The sequence below is a fragment of the Terrapene carolina genome, unplaced genomic scaffold (assembly GCF_002925995.2).
Source record: "Terrapene carolina triunguis isolate 2854851 unplaced genomic scaffold, T_m_triunguis-2.0 Scaffold96, whole genome shotgun sequence".
NCBI classification, from domain to species: domain Eukaryota; kingdom Metazoa; phylum Chordata; order Testudines; family Emydidae; genus Terrapene; species Terrapene triunguis.
The window spans coordinates 30,043,538-30,071,343 of record NW_020664447.1 but is presented as its reverse complement, the minus strand read 5'-3'; the positions used below and the strand labels follow the sequence as shown (position 1 = coordinate 30,071,343).

At 51.3% G+C, this 27,806-nt stretch overlaps 1 protein-coding gene across 4 annotated transcripts in view; it reads right to left on the bottom strand.

Moving 5' to 3' along the window:
• The window catches only part of DGKZ (diacylglycerol kinase zeta), an 80,690-nt gene that overhangs the window by 45,323 nt on the left and 7,561 nt on the right, over positions 1 to 27,806 (bottom strand). Inside the window, exons 1-2 of one of the 4 annotated variants that reach the window (XM_029911450.1) lie at positions 18,343 to 18,425; positions 14,019 to 14,233 (exon numbers count right to left, since the gene is read on the bottom strand). The exons of 2 other annotated variants lie outside the window; for them this stretch is intronic. In XM_029911450.1, the coding sequence (XP_029767310.1) occupies positions 14,019 to 14,164 (146 nt within the window). In that variant the 5' untranslated portion in view covers positions 14,165 to 14,233; positions 18,343 to 18,425. Of the gene's footprint in view, positions 1 to 14,018; positions 14,234 to 18,342; positions 18,442 to 27,806 lie in introns of those variants that run through there. One more of the 4 variants, XM_024214818.2, reaches the window with a different exon arrangement.

The following is a 27,806-nucleotide window of genomic DNA, read 5'->3' as shown; positions in this document are numbered from 1 at the left end:
TATCACTCTGACAAAAGGCAGATGGGGCCCCAGTATAATAAACAGGCTGGCAAAGTCACGCAGGCAGGGTCCTCTGGCTCTTATAGCTGGAAGAGATCATGAATAAAGTAACCTTGGAAAGAGCCTTTTCCCCCAGGCAACACACCTCCACGGCCCCATCCTCGGGAGTTTCCTGCCCAGGTTTAGTTTGCACAAAGAGGCAGGCGCAGATTCAGAGCCCCCCTACACGCAGCCCTGGGCACTAACCCTGCAGGGACAGCACTGTAGGCCAGGAGAGCCAGTGGAGGGGCACACAAGGCTGCCTAGGCACTAGGAGGAAGATAATAAGGAAAAATATCAGGAATCCTAACCATTAACCTTGGTTGTTGACCCTACTGCAGAGTTACAATTGGGGATACTCTGACGACAACACAGATGGAGAGAGTCCAGTGGAGAGGTTGTCAGTTGCTGACCTACAACTTCTCTGTGACCAAAGCAAATGGCAAGGTTTCACAGTAGCAGATGGGCCACAGGTTCTTCACCCAACATCATCTTCTAGGCAAATGCTGCCAGTGGCCATACAGCAGAAGGTGTTTAAAGCTTTTCCAAAGTCTCTGCATCAGCCATCTTTGATCACCACAGGCCTGTGGATATCAGCAACCAATGGCTTACCAAGGCCCAGTGGAATTTTTGAAAGCTCGGTGGGTCTTTTAAACAGAACTAGACACATCTGTCAGCGAACTGGCTGAGTTGGGCTTGACATGTCCAACCAGTATAAATGACACTTACTAAAATTTCTGCAAATTAATTTGGGTAGCTGCTAATAAATTGATCCCTAGAGGCTATTGCCAACAGTATATCCCTAGGTGGTGGTCAGAGGCAATTAAGCTCTACGAGGAATTCAAATCAGCTGGTGACAAACAGGAACTCATTCAACTGCTGGATCAAACCAGGCATGATCGATGGAGAGACAGTGAGTCAATTAAAATTGACTGTTCTCACTCTATCCGGCTAGCCTGGCAAACCATCAAAAGACTTTCCGGAGATTATTCTGCCCTTTGCAAAAAGGCGTTTCCAGTCACCACAAATGCATCCCAGCTAGTGGACATACACAGAACTTGGATAAGTCTTCAGCCATGCAGTCAAAATTGAGCTTTCAGAAAGGTAGCAGGCTCCTAGTGTGGATTCAAACCTGATGGCTCCTTTTTCAGACAGAGAACTGGACCAGGCCATAAAGCTTATAAAAGCCAGAAAGACTCCAGGTCTGGATTATATCTCTAGAGTTCCTACTTCACCTAGGCCCAAAAACTGACTGCTTCAGCTCCTCAACCGATGTTTCCAAGATAACTGCATCCCAAAAATCTCATGCAGGGCAAAGGTTGTAGCTCTTTCAAAACCAGGAAAACCACTGGAAGATGAGCTACCAACCCATCTCTTTCCTCTGTCACATACTCTTTCAATAAGCTTGTGACTCTGATGTGCACCAACGAGGTTATTGAACTACAACTGCCCTTTGTTCAAGCAGGCTTCAGACGAGGACAGTGTACACAAGAGCAAGTCATTCACATAACACAATATATCGATGATGCCTTCAAAAAGGGTCTAAACAGAGATGGAAATGGCCTGGGAAATCAGCCACTCCATCTCCTGGAGCCCAGGCATGATGGGTCCCTCCTGCACATTTTCCAGGGCTTTGTACATCTCTGTCCAGAAGTGCTTCCTGAGATTCAGCCTAAGTTTCCCTGTCTCCCCAATCATCCCTAGTTACATGCACATCACACTGAACGATCCCTTTACACCTTTCTCTGATTGCATACTGCTACTTTGCTCACCCTTTAGCTGTCCCTCTAGCACTACTTGAGTTTCGTGTTATTCTTTGAGCTCCTCCACTTTCTTGATCTATTCCTGGTACTGAGCTGCCCAGAACCGAATGAAATCCCAAAGTGGCATTCTACCTTACACACCCTGCCAGTCCTGGCACTCCATCTCTCACCACCAAATATGCTAGGAGGGCAGTGCTCCAGAGGCTCAGACCAGCAGCATTCATGACATGCTCTTGCCTTTTGGCAGTGGGTGGGTTCCTGTGGCCTCCTCCCTGCACTGTTAGTGATTTGGCAAGAATTTGTTTCAAACAGAGGGGAGGGGCAGGCAGGAGGCCACAGGAATTTCCTCATCCCTGACTACCCAAAGCCAAGAGCATGGCTTGGATGTTTTGAGCGCCTGCGGCAATGCCCTCCTAGCAGATGCTGATTTGCTAACGGGGTGCCAAGGCTTGCAGGGTATGTAAAAGGCCCTTTCTGGTTTGCTAGATGGGGTTTTTCTCTGTCGAGGGCTGCCAGCCTCCTCAGCTCAGGAAAACACAAAGTACAAGTGCTATTAATAGCCCTCACCACATGACACAGAGACCTTCTGGGATCTGCTGTGTCCTTGCCATCAGGATGCAGAGGGGACCAGGGGCACAGGCCTGGGAGTTCGTCCCGGGAGTGCATTATGACTCCCGCTCAGTTCACATACCATAGCTTTCCTTCAGCTTCGGTTTCCATAGAAATCTCCTACTCCCCCACCCTCTTAATTTTCCCATGTATGATGCTTCCTCAATTCCCCTTTGCTGAGATCCCCACTCGTCCCCCTTCCCAGCCCGGGGCCATTGCTGCTCCCTCCTCCATGACTTCCCTAGCCCACAACTTCCCACAGTGCTGCACAACTGGCCAGGCGCACTGCGGGAGATTTCTTTTCCTTTCAAGTAGCAGGCACTGGCCATTGCCAGAGACTGGACACCCGATTAGATGAGCCAACAGTCTGATGTGGTGCAGGAAAACTGGTGTGCCTGAGACCCCTGGTCTTACAGGGGGGAGGGTGTGCTGCTTTCAGGGAGACACCAAGCTTTCTGTGGTTTATTGCTAGGGGAAATCGTGGGTAAAAATAATTTGCCACACACACAGCATCCAGTTAAACAGAGTCTGAAAATAATCTGAGCATCAACTGACATTTCTATACACTGCTCTTGCCACCCCAGGGAATGCAAGCACTCTACTAACTTTACACTGAGGGTACAGGAGTCACCTCACACCACACTGAAATGCACACACCTCTGGGGTAGGATGTAGCAGCAGTTTAATCACACAGAGCAACACTCCACAATGGTTTTATGACAGCAGATGAAAATCTCTGGGCTACAGGATTCTTCGACGGTTTTCACAGCGGGGACCAAAATTTAGCAGAAAGTTTGCCTCATGTACACCAGCTCTCCCATCTGCTGTCACCCAGCCCCTGCTACCACTCCCATTCGCTATCACAGTGCATGAATAACACAAAACACACAGACACTGCTCACAAGAGCAAGAAAACAGGCCTGATACTGGGAGGTGCACGGCTCCCCTTGAAGCGCCTACTGCTTAACACCTTGATATGAGCCCTCAGCACTATGCAGGATCAGGCCCTTAGTGAGACACAACTGCATTACAAACATTGAATCTATCTCCCCTTGTAAGTATTCTCACACTTGCTTCTTATCAAACTGTCTGTACTGGGCTATCTTGATTATCACTTCAAAAGTTTTTCTTCTCTTACTTAATTGGCCTCTCAGAGTTGGTAAGACAACTCCCACCTGTTCATGCTCTCTGTATGTGTGTATATATATCTCCTCAATGTTTCACTCTATATGCATCCGAAGAAGTGGGTTGTAGCCCAAGAAAGCTTATGCTCTAATAAATTTGTTAGTCTCTAAGGTGCCACAAGTACTCCTGTTCTTCTTCTAACTGCCCTTCCTTATCTGCCATTTGACCCAAGGGGAAGGGCTCCTAGGACACGGAGGGCTCTGGAATACATTGGAACTGACAGCACAGAGGTCTCAGCCCCTTCTGGGCTCCCCGCCTCTACAACGGAGATGCTGAATTACTGTACAGGGAGCAGCTGCTGAGGGGGTTGGGCTCCTGGCTGTGTTTATTTTCTATTTTAAGCTTCATTCAGTTGATGAACTGCAACAAGTGCCAATGTCTGTGTGAGGAACGGGTGCAGCTGCTCACCTTCAGGCTCAGTGGCTAGTGACAGAGTGCCATGAACACATGATATACAGAAGCCTTTTGCTATCCCTCAGGCTGGTTGTGGCCCGGGCAATCTCAGCAGTATGATCCCCCCATTTCCTGTGAGAAGAAAGGGGTAAGGAAGATCTACTAGACAATCCTCGGTTTCAGTCAGTTTGATCCAGGGGAGTCTGAAACCATATGAAGGGATGGGCCCCCAGCATGCAGGTGAGATGCCTAGGAACAGACTGGCTGTTAACAGTGCAATAAGCAGCAAATGACTTCCCCACGGCCCTGAGATCTCTGCATGTGCAGCTCGAAGTGCCCAGTGAAGGCCTCTCTGTAGGTGGCACCTCAGACACACCCAGCTGTAACCACTGAGAGACCAACTGCATCACACACCAACATGACATGTCAGACACCTTCATCAGGAGCTCCTCCCTGCTACCCTAGACCAGTGGCTCTCAACCTTTCCAGACTACTGTACCCCTTGCAGGAATCTGATTTGTCTTGCGTACCCCCAAGTTTCACCTCACTTAAAAACTACTTGCTTACAAAATCAGACATAAAATACAAAAGTCTCACAGCCACTAGTACTGAAAAATTGTTTACTTTCTCATTTTCACTATATAATTGTAAATTAAGTCAATTGGAACATAAATATTGTACTTACACATCAGTGTATAGTATCTAAAGCAGAATAAACAAGTCATTGTCAGTATGACAATTTAGTTTGTACTGACTTCGCTAGTACTTGTTGCCAGTTGTAAAACTAGGCAAATATCTAGATGAGTTGATGCATCCCCTGGAAGACCTCTGTGTACCCCCAGGGGTACACATACCCCTGGTTGAGAACCACTGCTCTAGACAACATTTCACTGGACATAGGAACCATCCTCTCTTGCCATGTGGAGCCAACAGTCCATGGCTGCAGACGCTGGTCCTCCGCTAAATGCAGAGCACTAGGCCTAAGATACTCTATTTCTGAAATAAAAATGCACGTTCTCCAGGGTCGTGAGCCGCATGCTCAGTGGGGTGGGTTCTAGGGTTACCATACGTCCGGTTTTTCCCCGGACATGTCCGGCTTTTTGGTAATCAAACCCCCGTCCGGGGGGAATTTCCAAAAAGCCGAACATGTCCGGGAAAAATACTCCCTGGCTTACCTTACAGCGGGCACCGGGGGCTGCTGTGCTCCCTGACTCCTGGGCTCTGTAAGCACCGAGCTGCCCGAAGCCCGAGCGCTACTGGCTTCACGGTTTGCCGGGCATCCTCCAGACACTGCGCCCCCAGCTGGGTGTTTCCCCTCCCAGGCTCCAGCTGCGCTGGGGAAGCGCCGGCTGGGGCGCAGGGTCTGGGGGCTGCCCGGCAAACCGTGAAGCCAGTAGCGCTCGGGCAGCCCTTTTCGTCTGGCTGGGAGGGAGGAGGCGGAGTTAGGGCGGGGACGTTGGAGAAGAGGTGGAGTCAGGCAGGAAAGGGGTGGAGTTGGGGCGGGGCCAGGGGTGGGAAAGGGGCGGGGCCAGGGCCCCATGAAGTGTCCTCTTTTTTCATTTTTTAAATATGGTAACCCTAGTGGGTTCATTCCCTCTTATTCACTGTCATTATATTGCTCTCAATAGCCAGGGACTGCCTTTCTGTCTGGCTCTTCCTCCCCATCCTTGTCTGCCACTCCTCCTCCTTCTCCTAATTCTTTTCCATCTCTCTCTTTCTTCGCTTCCCGAGACCCACCCTAGTGACCTGGTTACATCTCCCTCCCCTTCTAGTTGCTGTCTGCTTTCTCCAGCCTGCTCCACCTAGGAAGGAAGAAGCACAGTGACAATGACGTGCTCCTGAGACAGGCAATCTTGTCACTCTCACTTTAGTGCCTGGCTCCCACCAAGAATGGAACAGACAGGAGAGCAGTGACATTCAGTGTCAGTGTAGAGGCTGCTAACTCACACGCTTTACTCCATAGGGCAGGAATTTCCTGGCACAGCCAGAGTACATCCCAGCCAACAGCAGCCCATTTCAGCAAAAGGTCTATACTACAGAATTATTTCTGACTCCGAAGCCCAGCGTAGCTTATACAGGGGTAAAGAACCAGAAACAAGACAACTTTGCTGCCAGTTCTACTATCCCAGTTCATCATGCACCTTTGTATTTTTTGTGCCAGAGGGCAGCATGCAGACTCCCAGGAAAAAAGGAGCAAACAGCCAAGTAAGGCTTCCACCATCAAATGCGAGTGGGAGAGAAAGGCAGGTCTTTAGAAAATCTGCCTAAGGGCAGGTCAGGTGGCTAGCGCCTTTCCCAGCAAACATGGAACTGATTGAGCCCCCTTCCATCTGATAAATTCCTGGTCATTCCATTCTTGCTTAAGTATAGTAATGCTGCCTGCCTCCCCTGCCTGAAGTCATCACATTGAATAATCCCTCCTCAAGGTCTTCTCAAAAGAGCCTCTCTCAATAAAACCCCAGATCCCACAGCTTTGGCCTGCCAAGCACTCTCACACCTTCAAGCTTCATGTTATAATTAAGGCTACAATTTAATCATGGGTATTTTTAGTAAAAGTCATGGACAGGTCACAGGCAAGAAACAAAAAAACACAGTCTGTGACTTATCCATGACTTATACTATAAATACCCCGATTGAATTTTAGGGGGAGGCGGGGTGCTGCAGGCAGGGGAGAAGCCCACAGCACCAACTGCTGGAGGGGGAAGCCCCGGGGGGGGGGGCAACTGCTGAAAAACACATTAGTTGGCTGACCCTGTAGTAACCAAGGGCAGCCACCCTAGGGTTAACATGACCAGCTAACAAACACCCTTTTCCAAACCAAGACAAGGCCTGGAGAGAAGCTGAGCAAACACCACTCACCCACAAACAACCACCACCCGCTCTCTTCAGACACCCACCACGGTGCCACCCAACCTGCAGGCTCTCTGACAGGCTCCCTCCTGCTCTCATGCAGTAAGGATCTGACTCACAGGAGGGCTGGTAAGACCTGCCCCTTAATTCCCCCAACCCCTGTTACCAATTCCCATAACCCTACACTCCCCCAAAGCACTCTGGCCATGTCTTCACTGGTAAAAGAGATGCATTTTACATCGAGACAGCTTTTTCGATGTCAAATCCCAGTGGAAACAAGACACGGGTAGCTTTCACCTGAATATAGCCAGTGAAGTAAACTTCAGGTGTGTGTGGGGTGGTATTGGGTTTACCTCCGCTATCTACATCAAAATAAAAGCACCCGTGACTTGCCCTCACTGCGATTTTACACTGAGAGGCCTGACTCCATGTAAAAAAAAACAAAAAAAAACACTTTTTTTAAACCAGTGAACACAAAGTCACTCACATTCTTCTGGTGAGTATAAGACAAAAGACAAAAAACAAAAAGTGGAGACCCCAAACTGATGTGGGGAGCTGAAGGTGACAAGTGAGACGACAACAGTTGGAGTAATAAACAGCAGTCACAGCACACTGACTGCCTAGCCATCACTGAGTGTTTTGTAGGCGTCACGGCAGAAGTTAGTTTTAAGGAGGGGAATACCGGGGGTTTGAGGTTCTTTACAGGGAGCAAGTGCAATAGGGACGGGTTACTGCTGAATGTGTGATTTCTCTCCATCCACCACTACAGGCAAAATGTCTGGACGAAGCAAAGGGTGACAACTCTCCCCAATACCCTGCACAGGAACTGAACTCTTTCAGGGTGCTGTCTGTAGGATAGTGGGAGAGGGAGAGTCAGAAACCAGCTGGGAATTTTACTGACCACTTCTTGTCCCCTGTCATTCTGCACGGTAGTGCCCCTGAGACTCCACAGGTCATCTTCCTCATTGCACTCCCAAACCATACCCAGCCATCCTGACCAACTTCAGGGGGAGGGATAGCTCAGTGGTTTGAGCACTGGCCTGTTAAACCCAGGGTTGTGAGTTCAATCCCTGAAGGGGCCACTTAGGGACCTGGGGCAAAATCAGTACTTGGTCCTACTAGTGAAAGCAGGAGGCTGGACTCGATGACCTTCAAGGTCCCTTCCAGTTCTAGGAGATAGGTATATCTCCATATATTTATTAATTCAGCACATGCTCCTATAAAGAGTTACCAAATAAAATGTCCTAGCTCCCTTCTTCCTAGGTGGCCCAGGTGCAATGCAAGCCTCAGACTGGCACCAAAGAGCAGAGCATTTCACAATTCCCATAGCTATACACCAACCCCAGATGATACAGTACAGGCTGCCTCAGCCTCTCAGTGCAGTCCTTTCCTCATCAGCTACACTCTTTTCACCACTCTGCCTGCAGCCCAAACTCAGTTCTCAGCCTGCTTAAAGGGATCCCATCAAACTGACTTAGGCCCTACATTTAAGTTTTGTAAAATTAAGGGTTTGCCAACCCTAAGACCAATGGAAAAGTTCCTGTACAATATTGCATATTTATATTTATATTTATATATATATTTTTTTTACAAAGGCCAAAGATAAAAATGTTTTGTATGGATCTAAACAATCCCCTGTTGTGTTTGCAACACCAACATTGCAGCCTTGAGCTAGTGTGGGAGATCCAGAAAGCAAAAATTACTGATCCAGTTCCATTGTCCAAGCAGAATGAAGTGCAAAAACTGAGCAGGTAGCAGGAGTGGGGGCAGAAGACCATTTGGTTTCTGTTTTAATCATCTTAGGCAGTGGTTTTCAACCTGTGGTTCGTGAACCCCTGGGGGTCCGCAGACTATGTCTCAGAGTCTGCTTCTGAAATTTTTTAGGGGTCCGCAAATGAAAAAAGGTTGAAAACTACTGTCTTAGGGGTTACTAGAGACTCAGGGAGGGAAGGACATTAGTGTTTCTTATCTATCCAAGTGCCCTCTGCAGAATTGCATGCATAAGAGCAAAGTAAAGCATTGTGGGAGTTAGTCTCCCCCAGCACCTTGGGTGCACTGCGAGGGCCAAGATGCACGGCGTAAGGAAATTAAACTGGTCTTGAGCTGATGTTCTGTCGCAGACTCCAGTGTCTTCCATCTTACAGTATATACAGCTCTGGGGCTCACGCACTGGGGTTTCAACAGACTCAAACCAAGGGACACGCTGTTTACAAAAAGTTTGTCCAACAGCCCAGCCGTCTGATTCACAGCTCCCTGCCTGGGTTCCAGTGTTTTCCCCCAGCTGCACAGGAGCAAGAGGGAGAAATTCCTGGCAGGGGTCCATCTGAAGGGCTGTTTGTACTGCTATAACAGCTGCCTAGTATGGATGCAATGAAACCAAGATAAAGGACTCGGAGCAGCATAGCTTTGCCCATACCATTATAGCTGGACAAGGCCATGTGTAAACAAGCGTAAGTGCTTCCCACTGGGGAAGCTGGGAAGACCAGCTGAAAGCATGCAGGAAAGGCAGCAGAGCCCTAGTCACTCAGCTACAGGCTCATGGGCAGCTGAAAACACAGAGACCCACACAAAAGCCATGGGCCTCCCTGTGACATGACATGGGGACAGCCCATGCTACAGCCAGAGAGAAGGGAGCTTCCGAGAGCCCAGGAGTCTTTGTCCCACCCTCCCAAACTAATAGAGGATGAATTCCCAGTGAGATTATCAGCTCTTCAGGGCAGTTCTGGGTCAGGGGCTTTTCCTGCAAACAAACGTCCCTGGCTGCACAGAATTACTTTGTTATTTCCTGAGAGCATGCTGGGTGTGCTGATGGCACACAGGCAATAACAAACCGACAGGCAAGTCATGCAGCTGGAGACTCGTGTCCCCCAAGACACCCCTCCCTTCCTCCCCAAAGTCAATTCACACTTGTGCGCAGCAGGGTGGCATTGTGACTAAAGTTGCATGCACCAGGGGCCTCGGCTCCAAGACCCTCCGTGTCAACATTCAGGAAACTGGTAGCACAACAAGGCAGCTCTGACCTGCTCCACTGCCCAGAGAAACAGCTCAGCAAGGAGTAGGCTGGAGGGCTCAGAGTTCACCCTGGGACTGGTTCTCTCCTCCTGCCCAGGGCCTGTCCTCCCTGCCTTTTAACCAGCGTGGTGGGATGAGGTACCCACTCAGACTATACCCACTGAGCCAGAGATTCACCCCCTTCCCCAAAGCCCTCACTTCCTCCCCCCCCCCTCCACAACAACACACAAACGGGAGACACGACCCTAGGAAAGAGGAGGAAGGGAAAAGGGTGGGAAAAGCCCTTGTGACCTGATCCGATGCAGAGGAGCCGAGTTCCTGCAAGTGAAGAGCCCGTGGCAGTGGAGGAGCAGAGCCAGCCCTGCACAGATTAAGTCCTAGTTTGGAGAGCGAGTGCTCTGTTTATCCCTCCGCCTCCTCCCCACGCTGCAAACTGTGACAGCGCTTGTTAAAATAACTGAATGTACTTCCTCTTTGAGCAGCCCAGAAGGCAGGCTCTCCGGGGGGGTGGGGGAAGACTCTCGTTGCCTCTCAACTTTCAGACACCCCAGTGGCCCCCAGCACACACATCCGAGTGCAATGATACTTTATTGGTCTGACAAACACAAGCATAAAAGAATGAGCTCTCAGCTGCTCTGTGTCTGAGATGGGGACAATCTGCCTGGGACAGGACTTCACCCTGTGTTCAAGGTACCCTCACCACATCCACATCCACTGTCAGTGTCCATTCCTGACCCAATGGCAGGCTGCTGTGTATTCCAAACATCCTCCCCAAACACACATGGACACAGCAAAAGGTTGCAGGCAGCCCAGTACCAACTGAGATAACTCTCCTCATTTCCCCAGTCATCCCTCGGCTCTCCCTCCCATGCATCCCTGCCATTCAGCCAGGGCACGGACATGCCTGGAGCCAGTCACTCCAGCAAACGTCACCCTTCCAACTCATTTCTTTCCCTTTGTTAACAGCTTCTCTAGATAAACAGATTTAGTGACATGGCTCCCACTTACAGGGACACTCCATTCATTGGGAGGGATGCGACCCGGGCACACAGTGACGTGCTGCCTTCTCTGTGTGCAATGACGTTGCTGTTGCATTCAGATGTGATTTCATGGAGTAATCCCAACCCAACCCCCCACCTGCCCCAGGCACCACCCTGGGCTGGAGGCTGGCCGAGAGCAGGGAACTTCCTGTTGGACAGTCCCTGTCTGGCCTCCCTGCAGCAACGCAGTGAGGGGCACACGCCCTGTTCGTTCCTTTCACAAACTACCCACTTCTGCAACTGCATCTGTACATGTGACAAGAGTTTCTTCTTGAGCCCAGGCAGTGAGATAGAGAGGTGGGGGCTGGGGTGGTGATGTGGCAGGGTGTGAGGGTTTCCTGCTCACTTAGCATTTAATAATTAAAAAAATAGTAAATTTAGCGCTCCTGAAAGTTGCCAAATTGACAACCCTGGAGACTGAGGCGTCTGTTTTTCCACAGGTCAAGTACAGCATCCCTCCTCTCCACCTGAGAGATCCCCCTTTGGGGCAAGAGGTCTCCATGGCTCATTCAGTTCTTGGCCTCCCTGCTGGGTCTACCAACAAGGAGGGAGACTAGCATCCAGGGTAGGGGTGGTCCGTGTGCTGTGGATACCAGCTCACTAGGATCTGTATTGAGGTCCATCAAATCATTTCACACAGCAGCTAAAGAACAAGTATCAGATGGGAACAGCCTTTGGTCACTACTGACATATGCTGGACTGGAACCAGTGACCTAGAGGTGAAAGGTTCCATGTATCCTATTCACCAGGCCCCCTTAGCCTGCCAGTCCCCTTGATCAGGGTCCAGATAGGAACCAGTGACCTAGAGGATTATAGCCCTGCATCAATCAGAGTTCACTTGGGCCTGTCAGTCCCTCAGGATTCTCTCTTGTGACCTGTAGAAGTGTTATGGTGCTTTGCCCAAGTGTTGAATACGTCCACCCGCAACATCCAGAAAGTAGTCTGGGGGTGCGACTGTAGAGAATGCAGGGGCTGGAGGGTGTTATCTGCTGCTGACATTTGGTACACCCCCTCCCTCCCAAGTTTTTTCATGTTGCCCTCTACCCACAGAGCCCCCTCCCAATTCCTATCTAACCAGACGGCAGAGCTGTGACTGACACACATGAAGGGGCCATTGCTGCAGTCATTTTGCAGAGCAGAGTGGCACTGAAGACTCGCTCTTCCTACGATATTCATAAGAAGTGAGTCAGTGGTTATTGTTATTTAAGACAAAACCACTGGTAATTAGAGCCTCTAGAAATGCACACAGCTGTACTGAGTCACTGCATGACCTTACTGATGGACCTCGTCTTTTCTCCCCTTGTCTCCTTTGACGGTTTGTTCCCCTCACCTCATCATGTCACCTCTAAAATTAGACTGGGAGAGCTCTTTGCGTTTGTTTGAACAGCACCCAGCACACTTTGGGGGCTGGCGAGAGACTACAGAATTCATAATAACCAAATGTCAAGGTTCTTTCTGCCAGAGCAGCACAGTCAAACACAGGGCCAGCTGCCTTGCTGCTGATGGGTATCTAGAAAGCAGCTCACAGGAAACCATTAACCAGAGGAGAGCCGGGCCCAAAGGCTGAGCAGCAGCTACCATTACATGCAGCTATATATCCTGACAAGATCTTTGTCACTGCAGAGGGAACAAACAGTCTTAGCAAAGCAGCAGCAGGAGATGCCGGTAGGACGAGACATTAGCAATTCTTGAACCTTGCAGCACAGAGCTGCTGCTTTTGCAGCAAATGCAGTTGGTTTAGGTCCTGTTTTTGTTTTGCTGGCAGGGAAGAGAACCAGAGTTCTGCAGATGCCCAAGGGGAGGCAGCAGGAAACATTAACTTGCTGAAGCCCACACTCAGCTCCCTCTCCAGTAAAGCCCAGCTCGCACACAGGGGAGGAATCTGTCCTCCTCCTACTCCCTGCATAAACACAATCACTTATATCTCCCCTTCTGATGCCAAAAGGCATCTGCAGAGAGCTCCTGCAGGGAGGGGCCTAGCAGAGAGCAGACACTGTGCCTCTCCAGCCCCTACAGCACCCCTTTTCCTGCCAGCTCCATTCCAGGCTCTGGGCCATTTCCTGCCCCAAGTACTTGTCCCTTCTAGCTATGAACAGCAACAGCCATTAGCTCTGCATGATGTTCCAAAGGAGCCTTAAGGGCCTGCCTGATCTCCGGATCTGGAGGGAGTGCGGATTTCTTGGGCATGCAGGTGTGCCTCCGCACTCCCAGAGTGGTTGGGTGCTAGCTGTAACAAGCATGGATGTGATGCTGAAAGGAAGGGGGCACAGATTGTAGCTGGGCTACCCAGAAGGTGGTTCCTGAGCCCTACATCATCATCCAGATTGACATAGTGGGACTGGGGGATTATTTTTCCAATTTATTTTTTTTAAGACACAAAAATTGAGATGTATTTGGCCTCCATTGCTTTCAAGTGTCAGAGAGATGCCAGGTCAGGGTGGTTGGGAGCGGCAGCACAGATCTTTCTAGGCCCCCATCGTAGGCAGTGACATTCACCCTGCAGAGATCAGTCAGAGGCACTTGTGTCCTACTGACACACTTTGCATCTCTGGGCCCAGCGGCTCTGACAGTCCTAGGAGAGAACAGAGGCTCCAACAATTCCTGTTTCTCAACAATGTCACAAGCAGACTTCCTGTTTTGGCCCTGCAGGAGGTGGACATGCAAGTGAAAATACCACCATCCCAAGAGCAAGTGCTCAGCTCCATGTGGATTCTGGCCACCCCCTGAAAAGCCCTTCATAATCCTGAGTTAAGAACAAGCAATGCTCCACTTCCAAGGTGCTAGGAAAAGGCAAAGCAGCCAAAGGCCCCTCCCTGGACCCATCCAGTCCTCCAAAGTCCCGTCTGCCAGAAGACTGTTTAGAGGCCAGTGTGGAATAAATTGAGGGTCTCATCCAGTTCCCAGTGCATGAATGGCAATCACAGCACAGAGCCTGGGAACTGAGGGGGCCATAGAGGCTGAACTCTTCTCTCTTCCCAAATGGGCTGGTGTCCCCTCCAGTGCGGTTCGAAAGGAAAGAGAAACTCTTGCACAGAATCAACAATGCAAATCTCTTTCTAAAGCCCACATACATGAGAGACTAACACCCATGTGCAGTTTGGATGGGGAAACTAAAGGGCTCTGTCACCTTCTATTGCTGTCACCAGTTTCAGTCTGATGCATTCGAGCAGAAACCACAGCTCTCAGCAATGATCCTCCAAAGGGCTGTTCCCCCTGAGCCACCACCACACAGCCCTGAGTCAAGTTTTCCAAGCAACTGAGCTTGGGCTCCATTCCGGGAAATGCACCTGTAACCACAGAGCAAGCAGCAGTTCCTGCAGGTGCCCAGCCATCTAGCAGAGTCTGTAATGAAGAGGAGAGAGAGGACTTGGAGGGCTAGAAATCAATGGCACTTCTGAAAAATCAGGCCCAAAGCAACTTGCCCAAAGTCACACAGGAAGTCCATGGCAGAGCCAGGAAACGAAACCCAGTCTTCCCGGGTCCCAGTCCAGTGCTTTAACCATAAGCCAAAGCACAGCATGTTTTGGCCCATGCCCAGGAGGAGTTTCCTTCCTAGCTAATTTAACTGTGGACATTATTATTCATGTAAACGTCTAATCCTGTTTTTAATCTTTGGTGTCACTTATAATTTGTGGCTGTGAGTTCCACAGGTTAATCAAGCATTATGTAAATTTATGTAATTCTAAATTTGCTGCCTCTCACAAAACGTCCACTGGATTTTGTATTATGAGAAAGGGTAAGGAAGAGCGATTTCCCTCCTCCAGACCATTCATTATTCTGTGTACCTCGATCATGTCCCCTCTTATTTTCCTCCTTTCTAAATTTATCATTCTCAGTCTCTCTTCATGCGAAAGTCTCTCCAGGCCACTAATCTTTTTCATGGACAGTCTCTCTGGCCTGTTTCTTTTTCTGTGCTGTCCTTTTGGAGACAAGCTGACCAAAATTCCAGGCGAGGAGGTAACATTCATTTGTAGAATGGCATAATATTCTCTCCTGTCCTTTATACAGCTGGACATGCTGATAGGAGCTAGCAGTCCAGGGCATCATGCAACATGGAAAAAGACACTTGGCCACTGGCCAGGTTTCTGCCTATTGCTTGTTGACACTGCCTTTGCCCACAGTAAGATGACTCTGCTAGTGCCCCCAACCCCAGACTGCTGCCTTTGCTCACTCGCTTCCAGTACTGCTGGGGAAAGCACTCTAGGAGCCCCAGTACAGGAGAGCAATCCAAACACCAGGCGTCAGTGTCTCAACGGCTGGGTGGATGTTGCAGGAATGGGCACTAAAGGGTTAACATACACAATAATGGGACCCAAGAATTGCTGTCAGCATAGAAGCCAGTTAGCCTGCTAATGGCTTCCTTTGGCTATGTATTTGCCCCTGAGGGGCAGGCCTGAGCGTCAGGGGAACTGGGGCCAGAGCTAATGGGTAAATGCTATTGATCTCATTCATTCCACTCCACGCCAGAGCTAAATAACCCATGTGTGCAGTCTCTGCTGAGCTTCCTCTCAGAGGAATGATTTTAAAAAGCTAAATAATCTGCCTCTCTAACTGGGCTAAGGTGCATATGTGTCAGAAAAGTCTCCAAATGTTTGGAGGGGTAAATATCAAAAGAGGGAAGATGACTTAGGCTAGGTCTACACTATGGGGGGGGGGGGTTGACCTAAGATACGCAACTTCAGCTACGCGTATTTTAGGTCGACTTACCTGGCTGTGAGGACGGCGGCGAGTCGACCGCTGCCGCGCCGCCGTCGACTCCGCTTCCGCCTCTTGCCGTGGTGGATTTCTGGAGTTGACGGCAGAGCCATCGGGGATCGATTTTATCACGTCTTCACTAGACGCGATAAGTCGATCCCCAATAGATCGATTGCTACCCGCCGATCCGGCGGGTAGTGAAGACGTGCCCTTAGAAGAAACTTGGGGCAGAACTTGGAGCATGAGATGAAGTGACAATGGGTTGGTTTGGAAGGCTTAAGATTTTTGTAAAGATAAACTGACCAAAAATATTTCCACTGATAATAATCAAAATGTAGAGAGGCAAAGTAAGAAAAATGCTGTGTGAGAACTTGGAGTTTGATTTAAGGTGAAAATTTGGACATCTGCTGTGGACAGTGTGTGTTTGAATGGTAATACAGCTTTAACTTTCTGAATCTCAACATCTACTATCATTACATAATTGCTGGCTGACACCCCTCACCCACTGTCTGACCCTCCATAATTTCCCGCAACTGCAGAAGTTTAAATCAATAAAAATTGGGGGAAAATACTTAAAAATAAACATCAGTGTCACCCATCAAAATGATAAAAAAAAAATCTAAATCAAATTTGCCAAGCATACTAACGGGACAACAAGCTGAGCTCTGGAGAAAGGTCCCAATACCAAGATGGACGAGGCTGAGGAATTATCTCCTGGTGGGAGTCTCATCATTGGGGATGGTAGAGCCTGGCTGTACAAAGCACCAGAAAACTGCTATTGCAGTAACTCTGCACTGAGCCCTGGAGAGCTTTCCTCCATCTCAAACTCCTCTACGAGCACAGCACAGAGGAGCGCCCACGCCCCCTGGCGTTTAACCTGCAGCACTTCATTTCCTTCCAAACCTCTTCATTCCGCCTCACAGAGATTTGGGGCTTGCTCATTTGTCCCCCTGGAGTGCCACACAAAGTTACAGCGTCTCAACCACACTGCCTCCACCCAAAAGACTTCCAAGAAGTCCCAGACTGAGCAGCAAACTGCTTACATCTCTGCTTGATTAAGCCTTTGGTGTCTAACAAAGGAGGTGTCAAGTATCAGGGGGTAGCCATGTTAGTCTGTATCCACAAAAACAACACGGAGTCCGGTGGCACCTTAAAGACTAACAGATTTATTTGGGCATAAGCTTTCGTAGGTAAAAAACCTCACTTCTTCAGATGCATGAAGTGAAAATGTAATGCCTGCATCTGTAATTTTCACTCCATGCATCTGAAGAAGTGGGTTTTTTACCCACGAAAGCTTATGCACAAATAAATCTGTTAGTCTTTAAGGTGCCACCGGACTCCTCCTTGTTTTTAAAACAAAGGAGGGACACTGGACTGGGGATCACAAAGGGACTTGGCCTGGAAGCACTGCTCACCACTGACCTGCCACCCACCACACAAGGCACTGAGGGAAGAGCAGGAAACATGGAAACACGGGGGTTATTGTGCAGAGAGGATGGCACAAGCACATTAAGCGAAAACAAGGAAACAAAGATCTTCAGAGCAGGCACTACATGCTCCAGTGTGTCTGTACAGCACCCAGCACAGCGGGCACAATGGGAGCCTCTGAGTGCTACCATACTACAAAGAACAATTAAAGAGAATTTGGGACCAAGACCTGGGAACACCCCCTCAGCTCACCCAATGGAATCTGCCCTCAGGACTCACTTCTCTAGGTCCTGCCCCACTTCAGTGAAGAGAGATGGTCTGAGGTCTCACTCCTGGGGCACAACTTGTCTAACACCAGACATGGCCTGACCAAAGGGGTTCCCATCCATACCCCACCATATCTGGCATGCTCAGACTCTCCTGAAGCTTGGCTTCATGCCCTGATCTGACCTGAATGCCCTCCCTCAACCCCTTGGACAGTCTTGTTTAGATCAGTAGCTCACCACCTTTCCAGACTACTGTACCCCTTTCAGGAGTTTGATTTGTCTTGCGTACCTCCAAGTTTCACCTCACTTAAAAATTACTTGCTATCAAAATCAGACACAAAAATACAAAAGTGTCACAGCCCACTATTACTGAAATATTGCTTACTGTCTCATTTTTACCATATAATTATAAAAAAATCAATTGGAATATGAATATTGCACTTACATTTCAGTGTATAGTATATAGAGAAGTATAAACAAGCCATTGTTTGTATGATATTTTAGTTTGTACTGACTTTGCTAGTGCTTTTTATGTAGTCTGCTGTAAAATTAGGCAAATATCTAGATGAGTTGATGTACCCCCTGGAAGATCTCTGCGTACCCCGGGTTGAGAACCACTGATTTAGATCATCTACCAGTCTTAGGTCTTTACAGAGTGCCAGTTGTCATGGTTCTAGGCACTACAGTGTCATAAATCCGGAACTGTTGGGGGGGGGGAGGAGGAGCCACCAGCTGCTCCATTGTCCCCCACCTCTGCAGCCAGCAGAAATGCTCATGGACAGTGACACCGTAAGGTCACAAGCTTCACGGTAGCACAATAACCAGGGCAAGGCTGCCACGTTAGCAGATTAGAGTCCAGCACAGAGCGCTGCCCTCTGGGACAAGGTTAGTGACACACAAGGTGGGCAGGCAGCCTGGCCCTCAGCAGCCTTGTTTAGTGCAGACACGAGAGGGTAACGTTAGGTGAGACACGGGTGGGAGGGAGGAGAGCTCTTGATCAGCAATGCTGCTGCAGCTGCCGAAACTACACGGCTTGGGCAAGCTAATAAAAATGCCACATACTTATACACTGCTGGCCTGTGCTTTATCCTCCTGGATCCCCAACGGCTGGGCTGGCTGCCCTGGAGGAAAGGGAGGACGCCTTTGTGGGGCAGGTGGAGTCTAGGGACACAAAGAGAGTGGTCAGCAAGCTCCACATACCCCCACCTGCCAGCACTATGACATGCACAGCCTCCCCTCCCACCATGAAGCAACCTTGCCCTCTCACCCCCATCCTCAACACCCAGCACTCTGAGGCCCCCACTTTGGTTGCACTCCCCCCAGTGCATGCACTACCACTCCTGGGAAGTTATTATTTGGGGGAAGTTCTGTGGCCTGTGTTACACACATCAGATTAGATGATCACAATGGCCCCTTCTGACCTTGGCATCTATGAGTCACTCCAGCAGCTTAATGCCAGCAACATGTCACTGGAGCCCATACCGGTGCCTTGGGTGTAATACCACATTACTAAATTCACTTTAAATACAATAAAAGGCCACACCATGGTGGGAAGGGAAAGACCTCCGTTTCCATTTTACAGCCAGCAAAGACCAAACACAGCACTCAGGCCGCTACTGCCATCAGCTGGGACTATCCTGGTAAGTGGGCAGCAGAGCCGGTTTGTGCCCATAGCCAATCAGCCACCAAGCCCAAATCACATGGGGCAAAGTCTGAAAATTTGCACTACTGACCCTCTGCATGGGACCCCTCAGCCTCTGGCCAGGAGGACAGGATGCCCTTCAGGTCACATCTCTAATTCCTGCACCCCTGGAAACACTGTGGGGACCTCAGGAACGGTGAGGGTGGGGGGAAATTAGACCATATCTCTTCTATATCCTCTTCCACTGATTCACAGCACCTGTAGGCTCAACTCTGAGACAACAGAATAGATGCAGCAGCTGACCTTCACCACCAGGTGGCAGCACTGCCCTCCGAGCAGCAAGAGTGCATGGGTCTGTGTCAATGTGCTTCAACGGCTGCCTGTGTGTGACCCAGATACTTGTCAGCAAGGCTGAGGGAGGAGAGAGTCAGGTGGTTGATCTAACAGCAGGAACTGTGCTCCCCTCCCCCGCCCTCCTGCCCATTGCACCACACTGGTTCCTGTCCCTTGGCAGCCCTCACTCCAACACCTTGGCTGCTAGTCACAGCTATTGATTTGAATTTCAAATAAATGATAGAGGCACCTGACAAACTTTGCATGAACCAGCACAAAGCCTTGTTTAGTCAGGGCAGCTGGGAAAACAGGAGCCAAGATATTTGCACCCTGAATTCCACCACAGCTCAACCTCTGGAGACCAGCCTTAGGGAAAAGCAGTCGCACTTCCGACCAGGCGAAGGGGCAGTGGGAATGGCTTACTTGGCTTTCGGTCAGCAATTCAAATCCAAACCAAATGAGTGGCCTGTGTGTGCAGTGAGTTAGTCACCACAGAAACTAGAGGTGAAAAGGGGCCCATTTAGCCTGCTGCCTGCTCTCCACAGTATTCAAATTACAGTCAAAGCTTTCAGGCAGGTGACGGCCTGGTGTCAGGCACCTGTACAATTGGGTCCTTGCTGGCAGCTTCAGACAAGAGGTGTGATGTCCTCCTTTACTTCCTAGAGGAGGCGTGCAGGACAGTGATGAGATGTACACACAGCACCCAAGTCACCAATGAATAACTGTGTCTATAAAAAGCCCCTACCTGGGCTCACAGCTCTGATTCCAAGCTCCAGCTGAATGACACATCCTTGAAACAAGGTTTATAAGGCAGCCCCAAGCACAGCCTGAGAGGGTCGCAGGACTGCAGTGCTGCCCATCTTAAATGTGAAACTTGAATTGCCCTGCTGCTCCTCCCCATATACCACACAGGCCAGCCCAGTCATACATCCCAGCCTCTCTCTTGGGCAGCCCACCAGCCCCCACCGTAGGACACCACCAGCTCCTAGAGCCAGCATCCTGCCTGTCCCACAGAGGTCCCACAGCCAGGGAGTCTCCATGTGCTTCTCCCACTGATCTGATAACCACATGATCACCTATCTGATGGCACTGTGCCCCTGGTAACCTTGCCCCCTATTGAAGGGGAGAGGGGGACACTCATGGGGAAGATCACAAGAAAGGAGCTCTTGTCACATGCACCTGGAAAACATGGGACAGCAAGGGAGGGTGGGTGTGTTTGTTGGGGGAGGGGGATTACTGCAGTTACAAGGACTACCAAGTACCTAGATAGGTAGAAAGGCAGATGGATTTACAAGTGGAGTTAGCTGGGTCTGGAGGAGCAATGACACAAGCAGGCCTATGTCCGCCAGCATCCAGCACAAGGGCACAAAAGCAAGAAACCAGCCCAGCAAGTGTGTCCGAGCCCCTGGCCTAAGCTCTGCTGTCTCCTACACTGGGTGGATCTACTGCTCCACAGAGGAGAGGAAGGATTGCTGGATCTCATCTCCTCCCTGATTAGGAGCTGGCTGACAGGGATGCTACTGTGTTAATGCCCCAGTAAGACAGATCCCAGTTCAACGCTCAAAGAAAGTCACTGAGGGACCCCATACCAGTGGAGCAGCCCCTTAACCCTGCCATCTGCCAGCCCCTAAGGGGGGAAAAATCCATGGAGAACCTCCCATGTTTTAACACAGTCAGCTGGTTGCCAAGTGTCTGCAGCAATGCTCCTTGGTGTGATGTGCTTTTTAATGGTGACCCCGGGTTTTGCAGTAAGAGGCTTACAGCAGAATCAGGGCAACTCAAGGCACTGGTCATTGAGGACACTGACTAGAAGATAAGATACAAGTAAACCAATTGAGAGAACTTTCACACAGAGCAGCCAGCACGTGGCCCAGCACATTCCCCTTCCCCTGAGGGCTACATGGGGAAAGTGGGTCCCAACCAGCATCTGCATGGACCCCCGCTCCTTGAGCACTTCAGGGCTGATGAGTGTTGAGGCTTGAGATTCTTCACCCCACCAGTGGAGCCAGACAACCTCCCCTAGGGGGAGAGGAGAATTCAGTTCCAGGCTCCCCTGGGCTCCTGACCTAGACTTCAGGAGAAGGAGGGGGAGATGTGACCTAGGAGGAAGGGGAAGGGAGACTCCAAGAGCTGGAGCATCAATTCTACTGGATACACGTGGTGGAACTGCACCTGGGCCATCTGTCACACTAGAGTTCCAGCAGCGGGTGAACAACAGGCTGTTTGTGGCACCAGCACTTCCCGTGGAGACAAGCTGCACCACAGTAGGGGAAACCCCTTTTCAGTGAGGCGCTTTGTTAGCTTCCTGGGACAGAAGCCCATGGACTTATGTAATTTCCAGCACAGACTTGGTTTCCAAGACCAGGACTGCCCCCAAATAGCCGTCCTGGGAAGAGATGAACCTAGCATCCTGTGCCCCCTTGAAATGGACCTGGGGTGAAGCCCCTCTGGAGTGTGAGGAAAAATGAACCTGGACGGGATTTCTATGCCCCTAGGGGATGGTGTCAGGGCAGCACTTATTGGAACACACCCAAATGCGGGGTTGTGACCACCTTCGCATTGTGACTCAAGTTTGCCATTAGCTGCTGCTCCATGAATAGTTTGCTGAGCTTTTAAACTACTCTGCTTAGTGACCATTACTGACAGCAGGGAATGTTCTGCAGGGCACACAGAAAGCACATGTGACTGCGTGAGCAGTTGGTGGGGATTAATCTGGGATGTTTGACTAAATTCAAACAAAACCATGCTTCAGTCCTATAGCATCATGGTCAGGTCTCACCTCCCAACCAGGAGAGCATACAACCTCCCCCAAATGTGAATGATGCTCTATGTACCAGACCAACATCCAAATCATAGGGATGGACAAATAACTACAGTTGCCTGCAAGGATCTCTCACCCCAGCAGATCCCTCATTGCAGGGAGAGGTGCAAACCTATGACAGACTCTCATCAGATGCAGAACCTGTGATCATAAACCAGAGGTGGAAACTGAGTCACAAAGCACATTCCAAACCTAGCAAGAAGCAACTTCAACCAGCATAACAGGGAGAGACTCGCAGTGTGTCCGCACACAAAGGAGCCAGAAAGTCCCCAAATGATCACGGACAAAAAAAGACAGTCAAAAAGCAACGAGGAGGAGCTGGGCCTGGACAAGGGAGAGGTGTGGAGATGACACCGAGCTACCTATCATTGGGCATTAACCCCCAACAGAGGGTGAAGCCCTGCCCTAGGCAGATCATGCCACCTGTGACACAGACCTGAGAGCTCCACCTCTGTCACACACTGGCTGTGTTTGTATAGCTTGTCAAGCCAATGAAGTATAAACTGAATGCAGGCATTTCACATCAGTGTCTCGCTGAATATATCCAATACAGGGAGGGGAGGGAGAAAAAAGCCTCGGTTTCCCATTCCTTTCTCCCACCGGACACTGGCTTTCAGCTCCCCTGAGCGAGGCAGTGGCCACCTGCACAGCATGACCAGGCAGAATTTAATTTTTTATTAGCTGAATTTTGGCCTCATGAAAGATGCCTGACTCAGAGCCCAGGAGGTGGAGGCCTCTATTTCGCCCCAGACTGGGGACAGAATAGGAAGCAGACTTCCCACACACCCAACTTTCTCCTTAGCCAGATCCAAACTCCACTGAAGGATCTAGGGATCTTGCTGCAGAAAGTCTCAGCATTCTACAGCTACTTCCAATCCATGCTGAAAAGTGTGAAAGTGTCTAACGATCGCTGCAGCTTGTTTTGATGTTGGATTCAGTATAATTTTCACTGTCCCCACACTTTCACTAGGCCACAGACTCATCTTGCTGTAGCGTTACAGTCCTATCACAGAGTGGCTGGCCCCTGTAAAGGAAGCATGCCCAGTCCTCCTGTGCCAAAACGGGTGCTCCCAGTTTGGTCAATTAAGAGGGTGGGGCAGCACCTGGGGGCTAAAAAAGGTCGGGAGTGACATCCGGTGAATCAGAGCAGTGAGGAGGAGACTGGAGGAGGTCTCTAGGGAAAGCTTTGCAGGTGCTCCCTGCAAAGAGGAAGGAATTATCATCAAGAATTAAAGCAGAGGGGCTAACTGGCTGATCTTATAGATCCAAAGCCAGGGCTGGGAGGCTGAAAAGGGGGGGGGGGGGGGAGGAAGCCAGGGAGAGGCTAGCCAGCTGTCCCTCCTGAGCCAGAGAGCCAAGGCCAGAGAAGGCTGGAGAGGGATGAAGGCTGGGAACAGCAGCGGGAGATGCCTGCTTGCTCTTGGAGCTGGACCCAGAGGACTTGGGAAAGGCAAGGGAAATGAGGGAGGATGCTCCGGGGGTTTCTTCTGAAAATAGCAGGACTGCACTCCACTGGGAATGGTAGGGGGAGGGGGAAAGAGGGCATCCGCATACAGACAGGGGAGGACTGAGAGTCTGGGCGTGGTTGAAAGCACTAGTCCCTCCTTGCTCCACATACCACACACAAGATGTCCTGAGCTTTAATGACTGCTTGTACTGGGGTGAGAAACAGACTGTGTGTGGGGGACTTTTGTTATGGACTATTTGGACTATATTGTTTTAATTATCCAACCCCATCGAGGTGTAGCATTGAGACAAAAAAAGCCTGAAGTGAAGTTATCGGGCCACCGTAGGGGGGAAACTGAGGCAGGCATGCCTGTCATGCAGGGGCATGTCATAGGAGGGTGCTCCAGGCCCTATAACAAGCCCATTAGATGAAAGAGCAGTTCACTCCTCTCGGGGCTATTGTTTCAGGCCCTCTACAAGCTCAGGAAGACAATGCTGTATTGGTTACCCTGGGTTCGCCTTTCTGAGGTTTCCTTCACCACCACCACAGCTAGAAACTATTTATTTATTTAAAAGCAGAGATTCCAGGACACAGTTCTGTGGCTGGGGTGAATTTAATAGCCACAGAATTGTGGGATACACCGCATCCTGCCAATGTGCTTCAGTCACGTCCTGGAAGGACCAGCTGTAGGGGTGCGAAGGGCATTCAATTCCCAAAACCTATCTGGTTTCTTTGCTAAGACTATGGACTGGGGCTAATGAGTCCCACCAGACGTTCTGGACTGCGCAATGCAGACACGTGCCCATGTGAGGCTGTACAGAGCCTGACAGCGTCAGATGACAAGGATATTCACCACTGACCTGTGCTGCACTGGAATCAATGACCTTGAGGAGGTAACAGGCTCCAACCCTCTCACCACAGGAGCCAGCAAGTGCATGCTTGAGAACAGGCTCCTGAGAGTCATCTCAAGGGGTGACCTGGGAACAGCAGCAAATGAAACCAGAGGGCCAAGGAAGCTATATTTAGAGGCTTCAGCAGGTCTCAGGAGAGACTGTCTGCTCCTCTGTATTACAACACAAGAGACCAGCCCTAACTCAGTATCTCTGCCCTCCTTCCAGAGCCATATCACCCTCTGATAGAACCTCTGTTCTCCCCACCTGACAGGGCCTGTCCAGCTCCTCACAACTCAGTGTTTTTACTTCCTGACAGGGCCCAGGCCTGCCCGGCCAATTCACAACATCTCACCACATGCATTCGACCCCACTACTGTCTCCAGAGCGTCTGCCCCCCCCTTGGCTGATACCAAGCACTTCTGCCCATTCTGCTAATCCTCAGAACCTCTGCCTGTCGCTCTGTGGGCCTGCATCCAGTCCACCAACACCCAATGCTGCTCCCTCCTCCCCTCTCCCCCACTATTGTCAATGCCCCTGCCCACACAATGCCCAGCGCCTCTTCACCCCCACCACCCAGGGACCCTTAATCACTCCATCATTCCTGTTCCTAGCACTTCTTCTCCCTCTCTCTGCCTGAGCTCCTGCCCTCCTTGCCAGGGCCCTCTGTCCCTGCTGCCAGGGCCTATCGCTGGCCTGACACCCAGCATTTCTGCCCCAACAGGGCCCATACCCACACTTCCAATGCCCAGCACCCCTCCTGACATGGCCCGTACCAACCCAAGTGCCTCTAGCCCCCGAAGAGGGGCTGCGCCCCATGCCCACATCACCAATATCCAACAAGTTGCCAATGCCCCTGGAATGAGAAACAGGCCCAGGCAGAAATGTTCCCAGGGCCATCCCTAGCCATTTTGGTGCCCTACGCAGACCCCACATTGGGGGTGGGGGACGTGTCCCCAGGTCTCCATGGGGGGGGGAGGAGCAGGAGCAGGCTTGGAGGGTAGGGGGGAAACCGCCCCCCCAGCACGAGCCGGCAGCACAGAGCAGGTTGGGGCCAGGTCGTTCCACTTCCTGCCGCCCGGTGATTGCAGGGCAGGCCCGACCCCGCACTCACGGGGCAGCGGGACCCAGCCCCAGCCCGCTCTGCTCTGCTCCCCTGGCTCCCAGCCTCAGGGGATGGGGGGAACTGCCCCCCCCCCCAGCACTCACCGGTGGCGCGGAGCGGGCTGGGTCGCTCCATTTCCCGCCACCCCATGGGTGCAGGGCGTGCCCGACCCCTGCTGCAGTCCTCAGGGGAAGGGGCGGAGCAGGGCGGCAAGAGGCGGGGCGAAGCAGGGGCTTTGTGGAAGGGGTGGAGTGGGGGCGGGGCTGGGGCGGAGCAGGGACAGGGACCATGGGGAAGAGGCGGAGCAAGGATGGGGGCAGCTTTCCTGGGCAGCTCAGCCAGCTGGGGATCGGGCTGGCCGCTGGAGCAGCATGCAGCTGCGTAGGGCACCAGGAAATTTGGAGCAATTTGGTGCCCCAAATTTCCTGGTGCCTTACACAGCTGCGTTCTTTGCGTATGGGTAAGGACGGCCCTGAATGTTCCCCTCTGCACTCTAATGAAGTGCCCACTCCCCCAGGACAAAGGGGTTTGTAGCCCTCCCCTGGGTCTCTTGTCCCCTTGACCGGATTACAGAGTTTCCTGAAAGGCACACTCTGGCCCCTAATCAGAACAGGAGACCTGCCACCTTCTCCACAGCAGCAAGCATGGAGACACAGACAGCCCACTGCTCTGACCTCTGCAGGGCAGCACAAGCAGGAGCTGTAGCTTGTCACCTCCCCCACAAACAAACAGAAGTGTCAGCAGGAGAGGAGCAGCTGTCCGAAACTCCTGCAGATGCAGCTCAGCTCAGGAGCCCAAGCACTGGCTCCTGCACAGGCACGCAAACAGCAAAGCCCTTCTTCCCTTTTCCCTGACCATGCTCATTATCTGTGAAGTGAAAGGAACGGGAAGAACCGGAGGTTGAAGGGTTCACCATGGGTGGCTTCCAGGACCCCAGCTAGTATGTGTGTGGGGGTGGGTGGGGAGGGAGGTGTCTTTTCCTGCCCCCTGCTCAAGAGCCACATCCAGGTGCAGCTGTCACTGAAGTCCCTGGTGGGACTTCTGCGTTGAATTCTTGACGGGTGCTCTGCTTGGATCACAGCAGTTTGCAGGCTTTAATCTTTAAATTCTAGGTCACCCCCATGGCTGTCTGATCGCCATACAGCAGTGATTCTCAAACTTTTGTTCTGGTGACCCCTTTCCCCATAGCAAGCCTCTGAGTGCACCCCCCCCTTAAATATATAAAAAAGTGTTTTTAATTTGTAACACCATTGTAAATGCTGGAGGCAAAGCAGGGTTTGGGGTGGAGGCTGACAGCTCGCGACCCCCCACATAATAACCTCATGACCCCCGAGGGGTTCCAACCCCCACTTTGAGAACCCCTGCCATACAGGTCTCTTCGTTCCTCGAACCAGTCCACTGCAAGGTCCCTGCATCATTAGCTGCTTTTCCCTGGCAACAGCATGGAGATATATACAAGGCCCCATGTACTACTCCGCAACAAACTGGGCCCATATTCTGTGCAGGGCCGGCTCCAGGCACCAGCCCACCAAGCTGGTGCTTGGGGCGGCACCTGGAGGGGGGCGGCGCGGCGCTCCGGCCCCCGGGGAGAGCGGGGCCACGGCCGGGCTCGCCGCCCTCCCCCCGGCGCTCTGGCCGCCCTCCCCTCCGGCGCCCTCCCCCCGGCGGCCGCGGGGGAGAGCGGCGAGCCCCTGCCAGGGCTCACCGCCCTGCCCCCTGCGCTCTGGCCGCCGGGGGGAGAGCGGGCTCGCCGCCCTGCCCCCGGCGGCCGGGGGGAGAGCCGAGCCCCGGCCGGGGCTCGCCGCCCTCCCCTCGGGGCTCCGGCCGCCCTCCCCCCCTGGGGCGGCAAAAAAGCCAGAGCCGGCCCTGATTCTGTGGCAAGGCCCCTTGGTTTGTGACAAGAGCAACAGACTGAAAATTTGGTAGCGGATTTAGATGAGTTCACATACAGAAAGGTAGTCAATTAAAGAGGACAGTGAACAATACAGTTAGTGCAATGGGAACCGGGGCAGGAGGAGACAGCCCAGCAGAGTACAGGCTACAGAGACTCCTCTCACCCACCTCCGCACATACATGAAATAAAGAGACGCCAAGTCCCCAAACTGAGTAACACCTCAGAGAGGCGTAGGCGGGAGCTTGCTTTGGTTTCATGTTTGCCAGCACACTGCCTCACCCCACAGACCTTCCCTAGCATAACTGCTCCTCTCATCCCGTTCCCAGGGTCACAGTGTGACAGCACAGTGCCAAGGGAAGGAGATCAGCCAGATTCATACCACAAGCTAGCTGGC